The 16,000-nt window shown below is 48.7% G+C and overlaps 1 protein-coding gene and 2 non-coding genes across 3 annotated transcripts in view; 1 reads left to right on the top strand and 2 right to left on the bottom strand.

Moving 5' to 3' along the window:
- LOC128723791 (uncharacterized) overlaps window positions 1-16,000 on the bottom strand; it is a 56,554-nt gene that overhangs the window by 22,130 nt on the left and 18,424 nt on the right. The window contains exon 2 of the mRNA XM_053817555.1: window positions 6,662-6,756. Coding sequence (XP_053673530.1) covers window positions 6,662-6,756 — 95 coding nt within the window. The remainder of the gene's footprint in view (window positions 1-6,661; window positions 6,757-16,000) is intronic.
- On the bottom strand, window positions 8,250-8,323 carry Trnat-agu (transfer RNA threonine (anticodon AGU)). Its single transcript has one exon. It is a non-coding gene; the product is annotated as a tRNA-Thr (tRNA).
- Trnat-cgu (transfer RNA threonine (anticodon CGU)) lies at window positions 8,976-9,047 on the top strand. The gene has a single exon. It is a non-coding gene; the product is annotated as a tRNA-Thr (tRNA).

Genomic DNA, 16,000 nt, shown 5'->3' with positions numbered 1-16,000 from the left:
GGGTTTTTTTTTGCTCTGGGTGGGGCTTTCTGCCGTAGCCAAGCCGGTCCGATCCCGAATAGTGCGCTCTTCCATCTCGGGTGGACGGCATGACGATTAGTTTTATTGCCACGACGCACAGGACGGGCGATAATTAACGCCGGCCACGGGGGTGCCACTACCGTAAATTGCGCGCTCCTTGCGAGGTTTGCGATCCGCGTGATTCCACCGAGGGCTCACCGTGGTGACTCGCGATGGTATTATCATAATCGGTGTCTGGTTGGGTCTGGACTGGCACCATCATCGCTCGCTTACTGGACTGATCTGATCTGCATAGACCGGTCAACGGATGTGAGATTGTTGCGAGTCGTGTCAGCTGAGCGTCAGGTGCGTGCGATCCATCTGAAAAACATCGCTTGAGGAACGTTGCGAAGGTACGATCAAACTGGTCACAAACTGGACCGCGGTGATGGCGGAAAAGCCCGATAAGGTAACGAGTAGCCCCCTGGGTGTGCCCCATTTCGGGCATCTCGGAAGCCGGTGTCTCTACGGGAGTGGAATGCCACATTCATAAATTCGTATCCGCCGTCGCTGATCAGCATCGAGTTTTGGTGCTACCGGGTGTTGCCGTTTACTCGTGTTGCATCGGTGCATTCCTGCATCCAAAGAAATTGTGTATTGGTCTCACTATCGATTGGTTCTTCCCTGGTTACAGAGCGCAAAGTTTGCTTGTGGAGTACAAGAAAGGTGCACAACGGTGTGGCTCCATTTGAGGGAGACAATTTATGAGACGATATTATGAGCAATGGTCAGCAACCGGTGAATGGAGGCTCGATTTGGCTGAGTTCGACATCTCAGTTACCCGCGAATGATACCATGGGAACCATGTATCGTGTCTCACTGGTATGGCTATTCACACCGGCTTGAGAATGTTTGAATTTAAATAATGCGGACATATTTCTTCCACCGGATCGTGATCGCTGTCCGAGGCATCCTTCCAAGGGTGTTCACTTCCATTACCGTGCGCATGTTTTTGGGATTGGAAATATCCATAAAACATCCAACCTCACTGACCCCCGGACGTGCTCGAGTCGAGATCTCCGTACACAAACCATTTTTTTTTGGTTTTTATTTCGTGTGTGGTATCGAATTTCGAACAATTAACTCATCCATTAGCCGCTGGAGTTGCCGGCATATCGTTGGAGGTGAGCTGTTCTCGTCTTATCCGGACACGGGTTTTTCTGCAGCCTTTCCGCTTGCGCCCCATCTCGAATCAATTACATGGCTTTGGTTTTGTTTCGCGAATGGTTGCGCTTTTTTGTGATGTGTTGTTGGAACCGTTTTTTTTTTGTGACACATTTTTAATCAACGGAAAACAACATTTCAGCATTCCACGCCCAAGCGCCTTAACGAGAACGAGCAAATTTTAATTGTCGAAAGGAGCCGTTGTTAACGATTGTACGCTTTTCAACGTGACCATTTCGCGCGCACGGGTCGTTCTCGCCGTCCACCTGCCCGTTCCCGGATTGGATTTTCCACCCCATTCGGCAGTAATGTTAATGAAGTGTTGAGATGAGTGAATTAAAAAACGACCCCCTGAGTTCATAACTCATTGGAAGCGGTTTGGAAAAGGGAACCGGGTTTGCTTTCCGTCCTTGAAGAAACAATGTTTCGTTTAAGGTAACTGTCTTCGAACCTGTGATATCTCGTTACGGTTATCTCGATGGCGACGATAACAGTTTTCCCACGAACACAATTGGGGAAGTCGAGTCGTACAATTTATTAATTTTCAATAAATAAACAACGATGTGAATAAAACAAGTTGCTGAAGGGCAGGTTTGGTTATTTTTGTTTTATGTAACATCCGTGATGTCCAAACAGGCTGCATCGATTAATTTACGTCTTTAAGAGGCAACTGTTTAATACGATTTACTTCATTCCACACGTTGTTTTATAACAGATTACCTTAAACACACCGCATACGTGAGAGGCACATAATTGCCCTTATTTAAATGGCATCGGGCATATAATTCCACTGTAAACACACTTTCAACGGATAACACGAGCGGGCTGGCGTGAGAAAGCCAGCTCAGCGTCCGCGATGTCCAAGCGCGCGCATAAATAAACCAATTTTAGTGCGGCCGACGATCAAAGGCACAAAACCGCACGTCGGGGTCCTTCCTCGGCAGGCCTGGTGACTTGACAAAGTGCTCCTTGATGATTGCTAGAGCCTGAGCGACGAGCTGAAATTCTTTCAACCGACGAGAACGATCTCCTCATGCTGGATCAAATTCCATTTCCCGGCCGCTCGATTGCAAATCTGATCGTAGGGGCCAAACGTTCGACTTACAGTCAACGGTCAAAACAGACGCTCCAAACTCCCAACATACAACGAGGAACGATAAATTTGATAACCTCCTTTTGCGGTGTCAGGTGTCTTCCCGGACCTCGGAGCACGTGATTGAATAAATGCTCACTGAGACCTGCCCATGTCGGGTCCATGTCCGTCCGTGCGTCGTTCCATTTCTTGTTGGACCTGATGCTTGGGCTGACCTGGAGACCTGGAGACTCGGGAGAAATGTATCAATTTTCCTGCCCCGTGGTGTCCGCAACAAACCACCGAGGGAGGAAATGAAAGCGATGTGTTTTCGTAAAGCGGTCGTCCCAACCGATGAAAGGCTAGCCAGCTTCTGAGGAAAAGACTCCGAAAAAAGTACCACCTCGAGAAAAAGCCCCTTTCGGACCCGTTCTGCCTTATTTGGTCCGAAAACCGTGAAGCTGTAAATGGATTTTTATAATAATTTAATTCAATTTGAGGGTCTTTTTGGTAACGTTCGAGCGAGCGTGGTTCGGGGAAAGCCACCAGAGCAAACTTCCCTTTCGAGGCTGCGTTGATTGAAACTTGAGATCCATCGAAGGCGGAAACGGTCCCGCCTGGAATCGTTCGCGAGCAATTGGAGCACGTGCCACGTGGTGATCGTGGCGATCGAGTGGATTATGCTTTCAGATGCGAGTTTTCGGTGGGAGCGATAAATGTGAATCGTGATCGTGAGTTTGATCGACGCGTCTCGAGCCCCCGGGCGGTATCGGGATTTAACATCTCAATATCCGCGTGCGACGTGTATACTCGAGGATCGAAGAGCCAACTACTTACGCGAGAGCGCACATTAACCGTGTGTTTCTCCACTCCCCGAGGGGTGGCCGGTTAATTAACGCCGACTGGTCGAAGCAATAAAAATCAGCGTCCAAGTGCGATCGTGCCCTGAGTATGGAAATATGAAATATGCACACCCCAAACCAAGGCAAGGCCATTGAAGTAGCGCACCCCGGGGGTAACTGGATCGACGCCGGAATGCACCCGCCGGAGAGGGACGTCATTATTTCGGGGTTTTTATGCCGATCGGGAATTTATGTGACCGCAGGAACGTGACATAAGAACGTGTACATTATTGCAACCGGGATGGTTGGCGTGCTTTCGAACACGATCGCGCTCGAGGGCGCCGGAATACAACAATCGGCCCATTAAAAGCATCTGATAGCTCAATCGAGACAAATATTTATCGCCTGCTAGCGAGTGGACCATAAACATGCGTCATTGAACGCGCGCAGTAGGTCGGCATGCAACCAGAAGGAGCCTAAAATTCATCGAGGCTCTCACAAGGGTTGCTCGTACGCTTCGGGCATTAGACAAATGCTCGATGGAAAGCGCCGCACAGGCACGCAGAGCCGCAACGGGACAATCAATCAATGGCGAGCCGTTGTTGTCCTCCATTGATCACTGATCTAAAGGAGCGGGTATGCGTGCATGTGTGTGTGTGTGGGCCGCTCCCCGACGACCCCTGCTAGCACACGCACGCACGGGATCTAAAACATATTTCAACAATTAAGCCCGAATAGGCTGGCATCCATGGAAAACAGCGCGAGCGTTCATGCATCATTAACAAGCGAGTGGGCAGTGGGTTGGCTCAGGAGGCGGTTAAATGAATTATCAACTGCTGCGCGAGCATTGTGGGGTGTCTTTGTGCATGTATTATTACTCCATCAACACTCCGAATCGAAGCCCTGATTCACGAGGAGCCACTATAACGCTAGGTAGGGCAGTTCGGCCCATCGAAAGCTCATAAAGGGCGCTCCTGCTCTCGAATGCACGCACCAAAAACACGATGTAGCCCGTCGCCGATCGGACACCGTTGGCTTTTGTCCCTTGACAGTTATCAGACGGTGGCGTGGCGGTGAAGTCTGCACGCCGGATGGCCAGTGGGCCCTTTCCATCACGAAGGTGTCCGACGTGGACGTCTTGTCCGGGGGCAGCTACAAGACAGGTCGCACCAGGGCTTCACCGTCTTGATCGAATCTGGCGTTAACGGTTTCCCGCAGGTTCCGTAGGGTCGGTCAATGAATCGACACGACCGATCGATTGACGGCAGGACAGGAGGTGCATATTTTCTTCCCGCTGTTTCTCTTGTACGGCGTGATCCTACCGTAAGGGAGCGTTTGTGAGATGTTTTTTTTCTTTGCTCTTACTGCAACGTATCTCTGGTGGTTGGATATCATCTTTTCTTTGCGCTAAAAGCATACCACGCCGATCGGCATCAAGATCGTGGACCACCGGGAAACAGGATCCGATGTCCAGCACTTTTGTACGCGGCACTGTTATCAGCGGTACCGATCTGTTCCAGAATATAAATCATGCGATCGCGGGAAGATCGTTGGGTTGTTTTCGCAGACGGTCGTCTTGTCGAGCTACCGAGTGCGTTGCATCCGTTCGATCGTCAGCTTTTTCTGGTCCGGAACGTAATATCCGCATGATCAGCGCATGATATGCTGAACGAGAACTTCTATCTCCTTGTGAGCAATGCTCAGCAAGGAACAAGAAATATCAGATGTACAGATTAGAGGTGTAGTTTTCCATTCGATCACGGTCTATATTTTTAATCTGTATAACGAGTATGCGGTGCAAAGGATGCAAAAAACTTTTAATTCTAAAACATCTTACCTATTCAACGTTAGTACTGAACCTACTAAAATAATAAAAAAAAAACAACATTTAAAAGAAAAGCCACCAATACGCAATGGACTCTCGTGAAACGGACGCATATATCTGAATCTGACCAAAAGATGAATGAAAAATGGTCAAATTTATTAGGCGGGCTGTTTTACTCGCGCGTATGTTCGGTAAATGGTCACGCATTTATCTGACACCGGGGAGTTCCCGCGGCCGTTCGCGTTATAAATCGACCGTTCAATGCGGTGCAATTGTTGTACATTTGTCAAACGAAATGCCGACCGATTGCAACAGTTTCGGCTCCACCCACACAGCCGTGGGTGTTGGGCATGTAGCGTAGATCGATGCAAAAGGGCTGCCCAAGGAATGCACACGAGGTGGGCCAACCGTGAGCCAAAAGCCTCCAAAATAACACTAATCTACGTGCGAAGGTGATAAATCTTCTCCCTCGTACTGCGATCAGGGAGCAGCAGCAACAACGTGATTAATCTCGTTTTAAGCTCCGTTCGCACTGCGCCCCCGCGTATGCGGCTCAAAAAAATCCTTCACGTGGAAAGAGACGAAAAAATCACCCTTTCCTGCAGTAGGTTAAATGTGTAAAAAGAAAAATGTACAAAAGAATGGGATACAAAAGTACGGCCAGCCGATCGATCGATGCGAACGGGCGCGCCGGCGCAACGAACGAACTGTGGTGGGGAGAATATTAATCCCCGAGATCAAATTAAACATGAAACTGAAAACATCATCATAAATCATAAGTCCGCAAAACACACGCGCAACCGCATCGTGCGGTGCCAAAGTGAAATAAATAACTACGGTCGAGTTGGATCGGTGGGCTGAAAGGGCTGTGAGTTGCAGCGATCGCCATAACGAACGAACCAACGGCCATGGGACCAGACCCAACACTGGCCAGGGCGTGCCCCAGTGCGTCACGTGTGTGTGTACGCGTCGTGCGAGGCCGCATGGGTTAAATGTCGTGTATTAATTTTAATACCGCCCCAGACCGTAGATCGAAGGCCAGCATCCGACGGGAGGCAACCCAAGGGGGAACCACAATCGAAGCTGACAAATTGAATTGCGTGCACCCGAAATTGTGTGGTCGTTTCCGCGGGCTGTTTCTTCCCTCGAAAACGATCCTGCCTGGGTCTCAGTCGAACGGGGGCTTTTTTTAGGTGCAAGAAAACATGCGTCGGCACGCCACGGTGCAGCGGATGATGGGTAGATTTGGGATTCAATTTGGTGAAACTACTCGTGTTACTGCGTGTATCCGTTATCGTACAATTTAATCTGGCACTCGGAGGGGCAAACCGACGCGTGGAACAAAATATTCTCTCGTCCGGGAGCTACCAGCTCGAGCGAAAGAAGGCGAATGCGCCGAATAAGCTACAGCGAGATGATGTTGTGTGGCAGATAATTCATAACCGTTTTGTTGCACCATTCATTCACCACTCTTGTGGCTTTAGCAGGGGTCAGTTGGGAAGGAATCGATTTTTGGAATTGACTTTCGGTGAAACGATAAATGTGAATTGAATTGGGGATTTTGAAGCGAAGTAACTCGAAGGAGTGCCCACCAATCGATGGAGGTTTGGAAAAGGTCACAGCTTCAGGTTTATATTTATCGATTTTTCCAACAGGACACGCAACCAGGGCAAAATACAACCCGTCTCGAGTACTTACGTCAGGCGCCCTTTAAGATGTTCGATCCATTTGTCTTGCACCAGGAAGTTCTCGTTGTCCATGTCGAACAGTCGGAAGAGATTCTGCAGAAACGTCTGCAAGGAGATGGTAAAGGAGAAAGAAAATGATCGTTAGTAACGGTACGCTTCGAGCTCAAACGATCGTCAGCACCCGCGGATGAAGATGTTGGTTTGTGTCTTCATTAGAATTGTCGCTGAGCCCAAACATAGGACCGCCGTCGCGTCACCTAGCGTGAGTGAAAATGGCGTTCGCGCGCGCGTTCCCGCTTCCTTATTAGCTTGCAACACGACGGTGGTGGCGGTCTAGTAAGAGATCGGGAATGTTTGTATTTCTTTCACAGCCATAGCGTGCAGATGGCGATGGGTAGAATTTTGCCGCCCTGTGGAAGGAGCGGTTTTTCCCTATTTAAGCCCAACACGCCGCGATCACCCCGACTCGTCTGGAGGGTGGTTTCATTCCGGCCTCTCTGCGCAAGGTGGTGGCTCAATTACGCCTTTCTCGATCGCAAACTGGACCACGCCATAAAGCACTGTCGGTAGAGGCCTTCGCGAATGGGACTCCACACCTACGTGTGTACGTGGCTTGGGATAGGGTGATCGTGCGTTCCATGTCCCGGAAAGTGTGCTTTCTGCTCCATGCGCTCGGTAAGGATAGATCACGCAAGCCGGTGGTTAATTATCGGCCCATCGTCCAGGGAGACCGTGTCCGGACCGAGCCCTTCAGGCTCCGTAAGCCGCTTATCGGCAGCGTGCCCGACGTAAACTCAACGATCCAACGGTAGCTAATCGCTGCACACAACACCGACCACGGGGTCGTGTGGAGTGTATTGCAGTAATTCTGCAAACAGCATTCATCGGCCTATGTTAACAACTTTATTTAATTGCCCTTAGATGGGGCGGATGGGCCAGCGAACCTAGGGATGGACGCGCGAGCTAGCACGGCTACGGAATGCGTCCTGGATAGTGATGGTGGAGTAGCGCGGTGTTAATTATTCTCCGGCTTAATTGCACTTATTTATCTTTCTTCGACGGCTCGCCTAAGATGCCGCGAGTGGATGAAGTCATCGACCGACTGCTGCGACCCACGCTCGGATTAAAGGCACTCGGAGGGGTGAGATGGGAGACTGAGGGTGCAAATCCTATTCCCGTGTGTGAAATCCCAACCACGCGCCAGGAATCCGGCTGAAGGGATTAAGGTGGAACTTGAAATGAGTTAATCAACCGCGTGTTGCGCCGTTAATGAGAGCAAAAACGTGTTTCTTGTTTCGTAAGGACACAGGACGAATGCGGTTTGGCAGTGAAAAAAGAGAGGAATTGGCGAACTGGGCGCTTATTTAAGCTCTCGTGATGATGGTGGTAGTTTAGTCACGGTGTCAGGAATAATAGGATTAATTTGCGAGCTTGCGATTAAATCCACCCCGATTGAGAAAAAAAGGTTTTCTGACATTGCATAATTGTAATCGATATATTTTCAAATGAGACACGGGCAAAAATAATCAAATATCACATTCTCCCATGTTACAACATGATCCTCTCCTTAAGGAAGACGTTGATGATGAGGTGGATTTAGGCTCCGGCGAGATTCGAACTCACGATCTCCTGTTTACTAGACAGGCGCTTTAACCAACTAAGCCACGGCGCCGATTTGGTAGAAATTGTTTTGTAAATTAAAAAAATTATATTCACTCAGTTTAAATTAACACTTCCCACATAATACCGCATTAAAAGAGGCTCCATAAAAGGTTCTGCTCTTATCGATGTGCGATCGATTTGGAGAGCTATATTTAGCACTGAACGCAAGTGGGAGCGAAGTAACAAGTGGCAGTGTAAATGAGTACAATGATCACTTGTGTATTGCACAGCTGATAACGCGAAGGCGCAATTTGCGTGTAGCAAAAGGCTGATTAGAATGTTCAAAAGCATTGGTGGACTGAGAGCTCGTTTGAATTGACACACTTGTTCAATGAATAGAACACACTCGAAACAAACGAGTATGGTTCCTTTCAATGTCTGGTAACTCGGTTTAAAACGGGCGTGTTAGTTGAGATAAAGTATAGCGTTACATAGAAAATGAACAGACGACTGCAGAAAGCAAATAAAAATGCCGTGTGTTATCAGACCCAGATACAAATACATCAGCACGGTTATATATCGATGGTTGAGGTGAGCGTTCCAATTGTTTAAAATAGTATAATTCAATGGTGTGTTTTGATAAACATTTATCAAATGATTAGATAAGACTTTTCTTAATCAAGTACTGGAGCTCCAGCTAAGCGGTTCCCCTTTTGATATCCGCCTCTTTAGCTCAGTGGTAGAGCGCTGGTCTCGTAAACCAGCGGTCGTGAGTTCAATCCTCACAGGAGGCAGAAGCTTATTACCAATGTCTTGCTAAAATTAGATAATATTTTAGAAACACATAAAAAGTTTTTATCAAAAATACTCTTTATGAAGGCGGTGGTTGAGCAAATAACGTACACATGCCTGTTTATAATGTGTAAGGAGGTAGTTGAGGATATTTTAATTCTTCGCTTGATTGTTTTTTAAAGACTAACTTGGCCGAATTTCATTCATCCTTGACCTTAATTAAGGATTGCTCGTGCAGTGCTTGCAAACAACTTTAAACGCACAGAGCGCCAGGTAAGAAAATCACTCCTCTCCGTTGTGTTTGAGTCCTCGAAGACAAAAAAACTGGATCAAAGAGAAAAATAAAACGAGCCACAAACCCTAAAGCCTGTGGCTCCCTTTCCCATGACGGCAGTACGAACGACAGCAACCAAACAAACAAATGAGCAAAAAAAGAGGTTATATCAGCCCCTTTAATGTACTCCTAGTGAGTAGGGATGCTTAATGCATGCCTACACGCCGTTAAACGATTCGAATTCCGTGCTAATTAATTAACGACCAATCACCTCCCGGGAAACGAGCCGATGGTCCACCGCCGACCGACCATTTCTGGCGTTCGGGCGCCATTTTCGAACGAGCGGGCGGCTCTTTATATGGCTTTAAGAGCATCCAGTAAAATCGACCAAACTCGAACGCGCCATGTTTAATTATTTGCTGCCCATTCGGTTCAGTTTCATTCTTTTTTTGTTTAACGAACCCCCCCATGCCGTATTTGCAACTCGCGCTTCGGTGGCTTAAACGATAGCCTTCTAAAGCCGCCACATCTCGACCCTTTGACCCGGTGGGAGCAAATTAATAGCCTGTTGTAAGCAAACCGATCGGCTGCCGGCGAACTGGCCACCACAGGCAGCCAACAATTTGTCACCAACGAACGATAATTTCCCGGACCGCGCGTTTTAAGCCCCTTTGCACTCGGCTTAAAGAGACAGTGCCGTTCGAATAAATTAGATTACCCTAGTCCAGGGTCGTGTGAGTTCTCTGTGTACCGGGCCACCGACGCGAATCCTTCCAGATCCCATCCTATCCTGTACGGCACGTTTATCTCGCAGCACTGCCACATAAACAACACTTTTCCATCTGCGGACGGGAAAGCTCGTTGGCGTAGAGGAGTAAAAACACATACACACGCACGTGAATCAGAATAATGCGACCCAATTGACCGTCTCGCAGGCGAGCGACACTTTTTCGACCTACGAGTGGGTTCGTTGCAATTACGATAAAATCCAACCAACGTCCAACACGGGAGCCCACGGGACTGTGCGTGGGGTGGAAATGCAGATGAAAACGAGTGAACGAAACAAACGAAAAGAGAAGAAAACTGCATCATCTATTAGCCAAATTGATGGTGACGGTTTTCAATTAAGTTTGCATTAGCGCAACGGGCGGATTGGGGTCTGATTTGTCGATGCCCTCGCTTCGTCTTGTGTCAAATCGATCTGAAGGAGGTGATTGGAACGGCCTACACTTGTAAAGAGAGTTTACGACCGATCTGCGGACCACCGGAATGGTTCAAACTGTGGTTCAATGGTTTTAAGCATGTAAGAAGGAAAACCTTCCTCAATAATCGACAGCTCTTAATCTACACCAAACAGCATTTTTAACGAACATTTATGCTCTAAAGTGCCACACGCGACCACAACCTCATATGGACGATCCAGGAACCGTGCCACACCGTGATGGACACCGCGACTTCCGCTGCGTTATCGCTTTCTCCACCGGTCACTTTAATGGGATTTTGTTCGTTGTCAATTTATTTCAATTATGGTGCTCTTATTCAAATCGCGGTCCCTATCGGCACGCGGCCGGTATCGAGTACGAGATAGTGAAACCGTGGGCTCCTAGACACCGTGTTGGCCGGCGTCGCGAAGGAAATGAGCCCCGAGAACTGGTTCCCGGTTTCCCGGGTGTGCAGATGAGAGCCTGCGAAGTTGCGAACGCCCTGGTCGACATGCAAACAGATAAGCACATAATGACGGTGCGATTAAGCGCGTCTACCGGCACTGGCGATGCCCTTCCATTGTCCCTTTGGTCTAATCAATTTAATTGAGGTCTCGTTAGATAAATCGACCACCTCGTGTGCAACAAAATGGCATAATTGATCACACCGGGGCCCTTGTTACGCGTCCTAGACGATCGAGACCATGAAGGGAACGTGCGTAACGAGCTAACCGCGTGAAAGCGAAGGCCTGTTTGAGCACCTTAAGGAATCACGATCGCAGAAGAACGATCCCTTGCTGATGCTGCGGTCGATGAAGTACTTCCCGCCAAACCTGAATGAAAAATTTGTGTAACGATACAGCGCTCCAGCGTCCGGTGTTTCCTTTTCGGGGCGAACATCGCACCTTGCCGACCTGCATTCAATTACTCCTTCCTTATTCAATGCCCTGTAGGGAGTGTGAACGTTTTCCGGATACACCTCTCAGGAATGGAACATCTTTCCATGTCGTGGCCTCCGTTGGTGGCTTATCGGTGAAGAAACACCGGTACGCAGCTGCAGATCTGGCCTGGTCGGTTAGTCAATAATGCAAGATTAAAATCGGCGTGTTTTTAATTGCAAAAACTCGTTGCACCAGTTTTGGCGAGTGAGCGGACGTCGGACGTTGGTTCGAGCGTTGGCTGGCACCTGCTGCGCTCCAGAAGAACGTTCGATCTTGCAAAGGCCCAGTCGCCTCTAATGGACCATTTTCTTTGCCTGTACAATTCGAATGAGATGCGACTCGACCATCGAACAAAAAGAAGGCATCACGTGGTTTTAAGCAGAAAGAGCGTTCATAGACTGCTGCGTGACCTAATTTCTTTTCACAAGGGTCATAAATCTATCAAGTAAGATTGAAATTTCTCCGCTTATCATCTTTGCTAAGGAAGCAGGATCTTCATTCCGGACATGCTCATCCGTATCTCGCACGACCAAATCGGCGTTTAATTATGGCCCAAATACAAATCGAAGCACTTTGCACTACCAACAACCGATAAACGGGCTGCAGGCTTTATCTTTATCCGTCACGTGATTCATATGAAGTCTTGTATGAAAGAAAATGCGTGAAGCAAAAGGAAAGGACTGCTGCATCCGTGTTCGTGTGATAAAAAGTAATCGATAAACCAGCGATTGTAGATATACAAAATCCACAGGCTCAATGTTGCTGCAAGATAAACGATGATTATGAACCGGGAAAGTTTTTTCATGATCTGGAGTTTCTTTGAACGTTGTGCTTCCTGTAACAGAAAGAATTGGTGTCGAATAATATACTAATGTATTGTCGGAATAAATGACTCATTCCAGAATGATGAGTTTTTACTCAAACTAAGAGTGGCTTAAAGATATTTTTTATGCTGGTATTTAATTTTCTAATAAATCAAGACATTAATAAACTCAGATAAATCGATCAGCCGACGGTTGCTTCTCTCATCAAACCACCTGATCCGATTGCGCAACTTAAAGCAACGAACCACTCTATCATGTGATGCAGGGCACACGTGCAGAGGTTATACTCCATTTTGCTACATCTAGGCACCCGCAGCGTCCACACGGTGGTCACGCGGTGGTCACAAACACGGGCACGGACTCGGATCTCCAACTCCAAACCCCCACCACGGGGGTGCGTAAGTGCGTAAGGTGGCAAACGATGGCAGAAAAAAAAAGAATCCTTGAAACAACTCACCGCTCACACGACACGGGGTGGAGCTAAACGTTCGGATTGACATTCAGCACGTTGACAGAGCGGTCAGAACAGTCTTGGCGCAGGTATTTTCGGCGTTTCAACGGGCGGTACAGGTGCAGGCCAGTACGATCGCGCCCATTCTAGTGTAGAGTAAAAAATGGTGAACGTCAAGCGACTAAGGCAGGCACGGCAGTTACATAAGCCGATGGAAAAGGCTCACGAGCACTGCACCGAACCCAGTAACCCAGTTCGCGCGAAATCGTTCGCGTTGATTGGCAAAAGGTCGCGTGCTAGTGGAGGGAGTCCTACGAATAGTCGGTGAGGTGATCAGTGTACGTGGAAGGGATAGGCCTGGTGGGTCCTAGCAGACCCCGTGGTATGTGGGTGGCCGAAGACTAAGTGCTACCTTTATTCGTATTCGTTTTTTTTTGTGCGAGCCTGCAGCTGATTTGAATAATTTATCCACGAGCCGGTTCGTCAGCTTTGTTCGAACCTGTGGCTCGAAATGATCGCGCTATGCAGCTCGCTAATGACGATCGCGTGCGGCTGCCCATTGTAGAGCACGTGACTCTCCACCCCCAATGACAGGTGGCACAAAGGTGAACTAGAACAGTCCGAGCGGCGGTTCTAGACACGATGGCGGCCTCCGCGATCGCGATGGCAACTCCTACGATCGACAGGGGTGGTTCAGGCGCGTAGGAAGGCTTTGCGATTTGGCACCCTCAAGGTGTCCCTGATCTTGACTCACTAGCGTCGCGAATGTCGGTCAAGGGAAGCGTGTTTATGACGTTTGATTATTTATTACACACCACTTACGATACGCTGCGGATCGTTGGGTGTGAGGTAGGTCTATGATCGAAGGCCGTAAGGTGATAACGTTTGCAGGTGACGTGAAAAATCCGCGGTGTTTCAGATGTTGGGTTTTGTGTGCTCGTTTCCTTTGCTTTCTTCTGGTTGGCTACTCTCGATTTGTAAGCAAAGTCAACTGCCTCCTCGAAAGTGATTTGAATTTACATAACACTTAGCCACAGGCCGGTGTAATGCGATCGCGCTCATTCAGGAAAAGGATCAATCGAATCGAAACGTCCCATAAGGTGCTTCGGGTCCAAAATCGAGGTGCCATGAGCCGCTTTATGGGTGATCTGTTTACTCGATGGTGTGGTTTTAAGTGTGACCTGAAATGGTTTTTCCTTGTACGTCCACCAGACACCAGGGCGAGCTGTTTCCGCGAGCACGGATCGGCAAATCGGATCAGTTTTTGCTCCGGATTTAATGGGGCGAACCTGAGCCGCCTGCGGATCACGGTGATCGTAATTATGGTTAATCTGTCGGGGCTCTCTCTCTCTTTTTCTCTCTTTGAATATCGTTTTTGTTTCCTTTAGCGAAGCAAACCGAACACACGGTTGACAACGTGTGGCAAAGAAATTTAAAGATCATTTGCTGCATCGCATGCGAGCGAGAGAAAGGAAGGCACACAGCAACAAAAAAAGTTCTTTCCATCAGCCCCGGGAGAGGGTGAACTGGTTCAAGATGCTGCCCTTTTTTGGGAAGCATGCGAAGAAGTGTAAATGGCACCGGGCTCCAAACCGAAGGTGGGCAGCATAATTCATACCGTGGAAAGCCAGCGGTGACCGATGAAAGCAAAATCAAATCGAGCGCATTCGGAGCACACACGAGGAGGTCGAACAAAATGGAACACAAAAATAGGAACAAATAGGGCATTTTTGGGTGATGCTTGAAATGATCGCGCCACAAGCTATCGTAGTAGCAGTTAATCTATGCTGGGTGGAGCCTACCACCAACCGTGGCATGGCGCGCCCGAAATGAAAATATCAATTTGAAAACCAAAAACGGAAGGCCTTCATTATCGGACTACGCGGGTTGCGTCTTATGCGGTGCTGCCGAATGGCGGCCACTCGATCGTAAAAGGATAAAATTGATTTCCTATCTACCTCCTGGTATCCCATCACGCCCGCTTGTGCCGAACGGAACGAGGAAAGCGCATTCGATGCGATGCCTAATTATACCTCGCTTGGACGGCGCCGGAGGTAAGTTTCTAAAATAATAGCACGACCTGGTCCGGGTTAGGAAGCGCCCGGGCACGATTAATGACCTGCCAAAACCTGCGTGCGTGCGTGCTCGCGTCGTGCATGCATGCCTGGGGTGGCCATTCCGGCGGTAAGCCCACGGCAATCCGGTGGTATAATTTTGTTTATTTTGTGTGCCAATGGGGAGGGCTTTACGGTCCTGCTTCTAGCCCAAAAGTGCGCCCATCGTTTGGACTGCTTACTCATTCCTTGTTGCTGCTTCGCGTTCAGCATCCCAGCGCTCGGTCGCTTCATTAATCAGTAAAACTGTCGAAATCGAAGCTAATTTATCTTTAACCACCCCGAAATGGCTTATATTTCAATTTTGCCGCAAACATTCACGCTTAGGCTAAGCGCGTTCTTCATTAGTCCCTTCGGCGCACGGGTTCGATAGGAGGAAAAAGGTCCGATGCCCATCCGCGAAGGCTCTCGCTGAAGATAATCTCTTTTTAATACTACACTATTTGACCCGACCTGGCGAACGGTTTCGCACACTACCAACCTGCCAAAGAGGTCACACACGCTAGTGTTTTGTTTTTCTTTCGCATCAACCCTTTCGGTTTCGAGGGTTGAACGTGTTGCTTCGGAGAGTGAGTTTTGATTCGGACGACCGACGAAAGGTCGGTGCTATGATATGATATTCGGAACGGTCGCCAAAGCATCGTGGGACGGTTTGATGGATAAATAACCTCCCTGCGGTGCGATGGTGTCAAAGATGCAGAAAAAAGGCTACATTGAGACCTCAGCACCTGATAATCGGCCCCTCGGGGGAACATCGTCAACGGGTGAGACAAATCCGGCCGATCTTCGGCCACGTAATTGGCTCTTCGTAATCTGATTTGGCGACCTGGGGCAGCATAATGAGGCGATAATGCCCCACGGCGTCGAACCGGCAACGGTTGGGAAGAAAATGACATCCCGAAACCGGGCAGAGCCGCACGGTATTGAGATGTTTGTGCGGGAAATCGCAATCCCGCCCCCTCGGGCGAACCACCTGTTTGGGACGATTTCATTTCATAACGGTCCCGGAACGATTGACGAAGCGCTTGAGGGAACGAAGGTGATGTGTTTTCCCACGTTTTCTGCTGGCAAACTAGCTGGACAGCTATTTGGACGTCGCTTGGAATGTTCAGAATCAAATGTTATCGGTTGGTTGTGGAATTCTCGACA

This window comes from Anopheles nili, chromosome 3, assembly GCF_943737925.1.
Source record: "Anopheles nili chromosome 3, idAnoNiliSN_F5_01, whole genome shotgun sequence".
Lineage (NCBI taxonomy): Eukaryota > Metazoa > Arthropoda > Insecta > Diptera > Culicidae > Anopheles > Anopheles nili.
The sequence above is the reverse complement of the archived record's forward strand: the minus strand, read 5'-3'. Positions and strand labels throughout refer to the sequence as shown.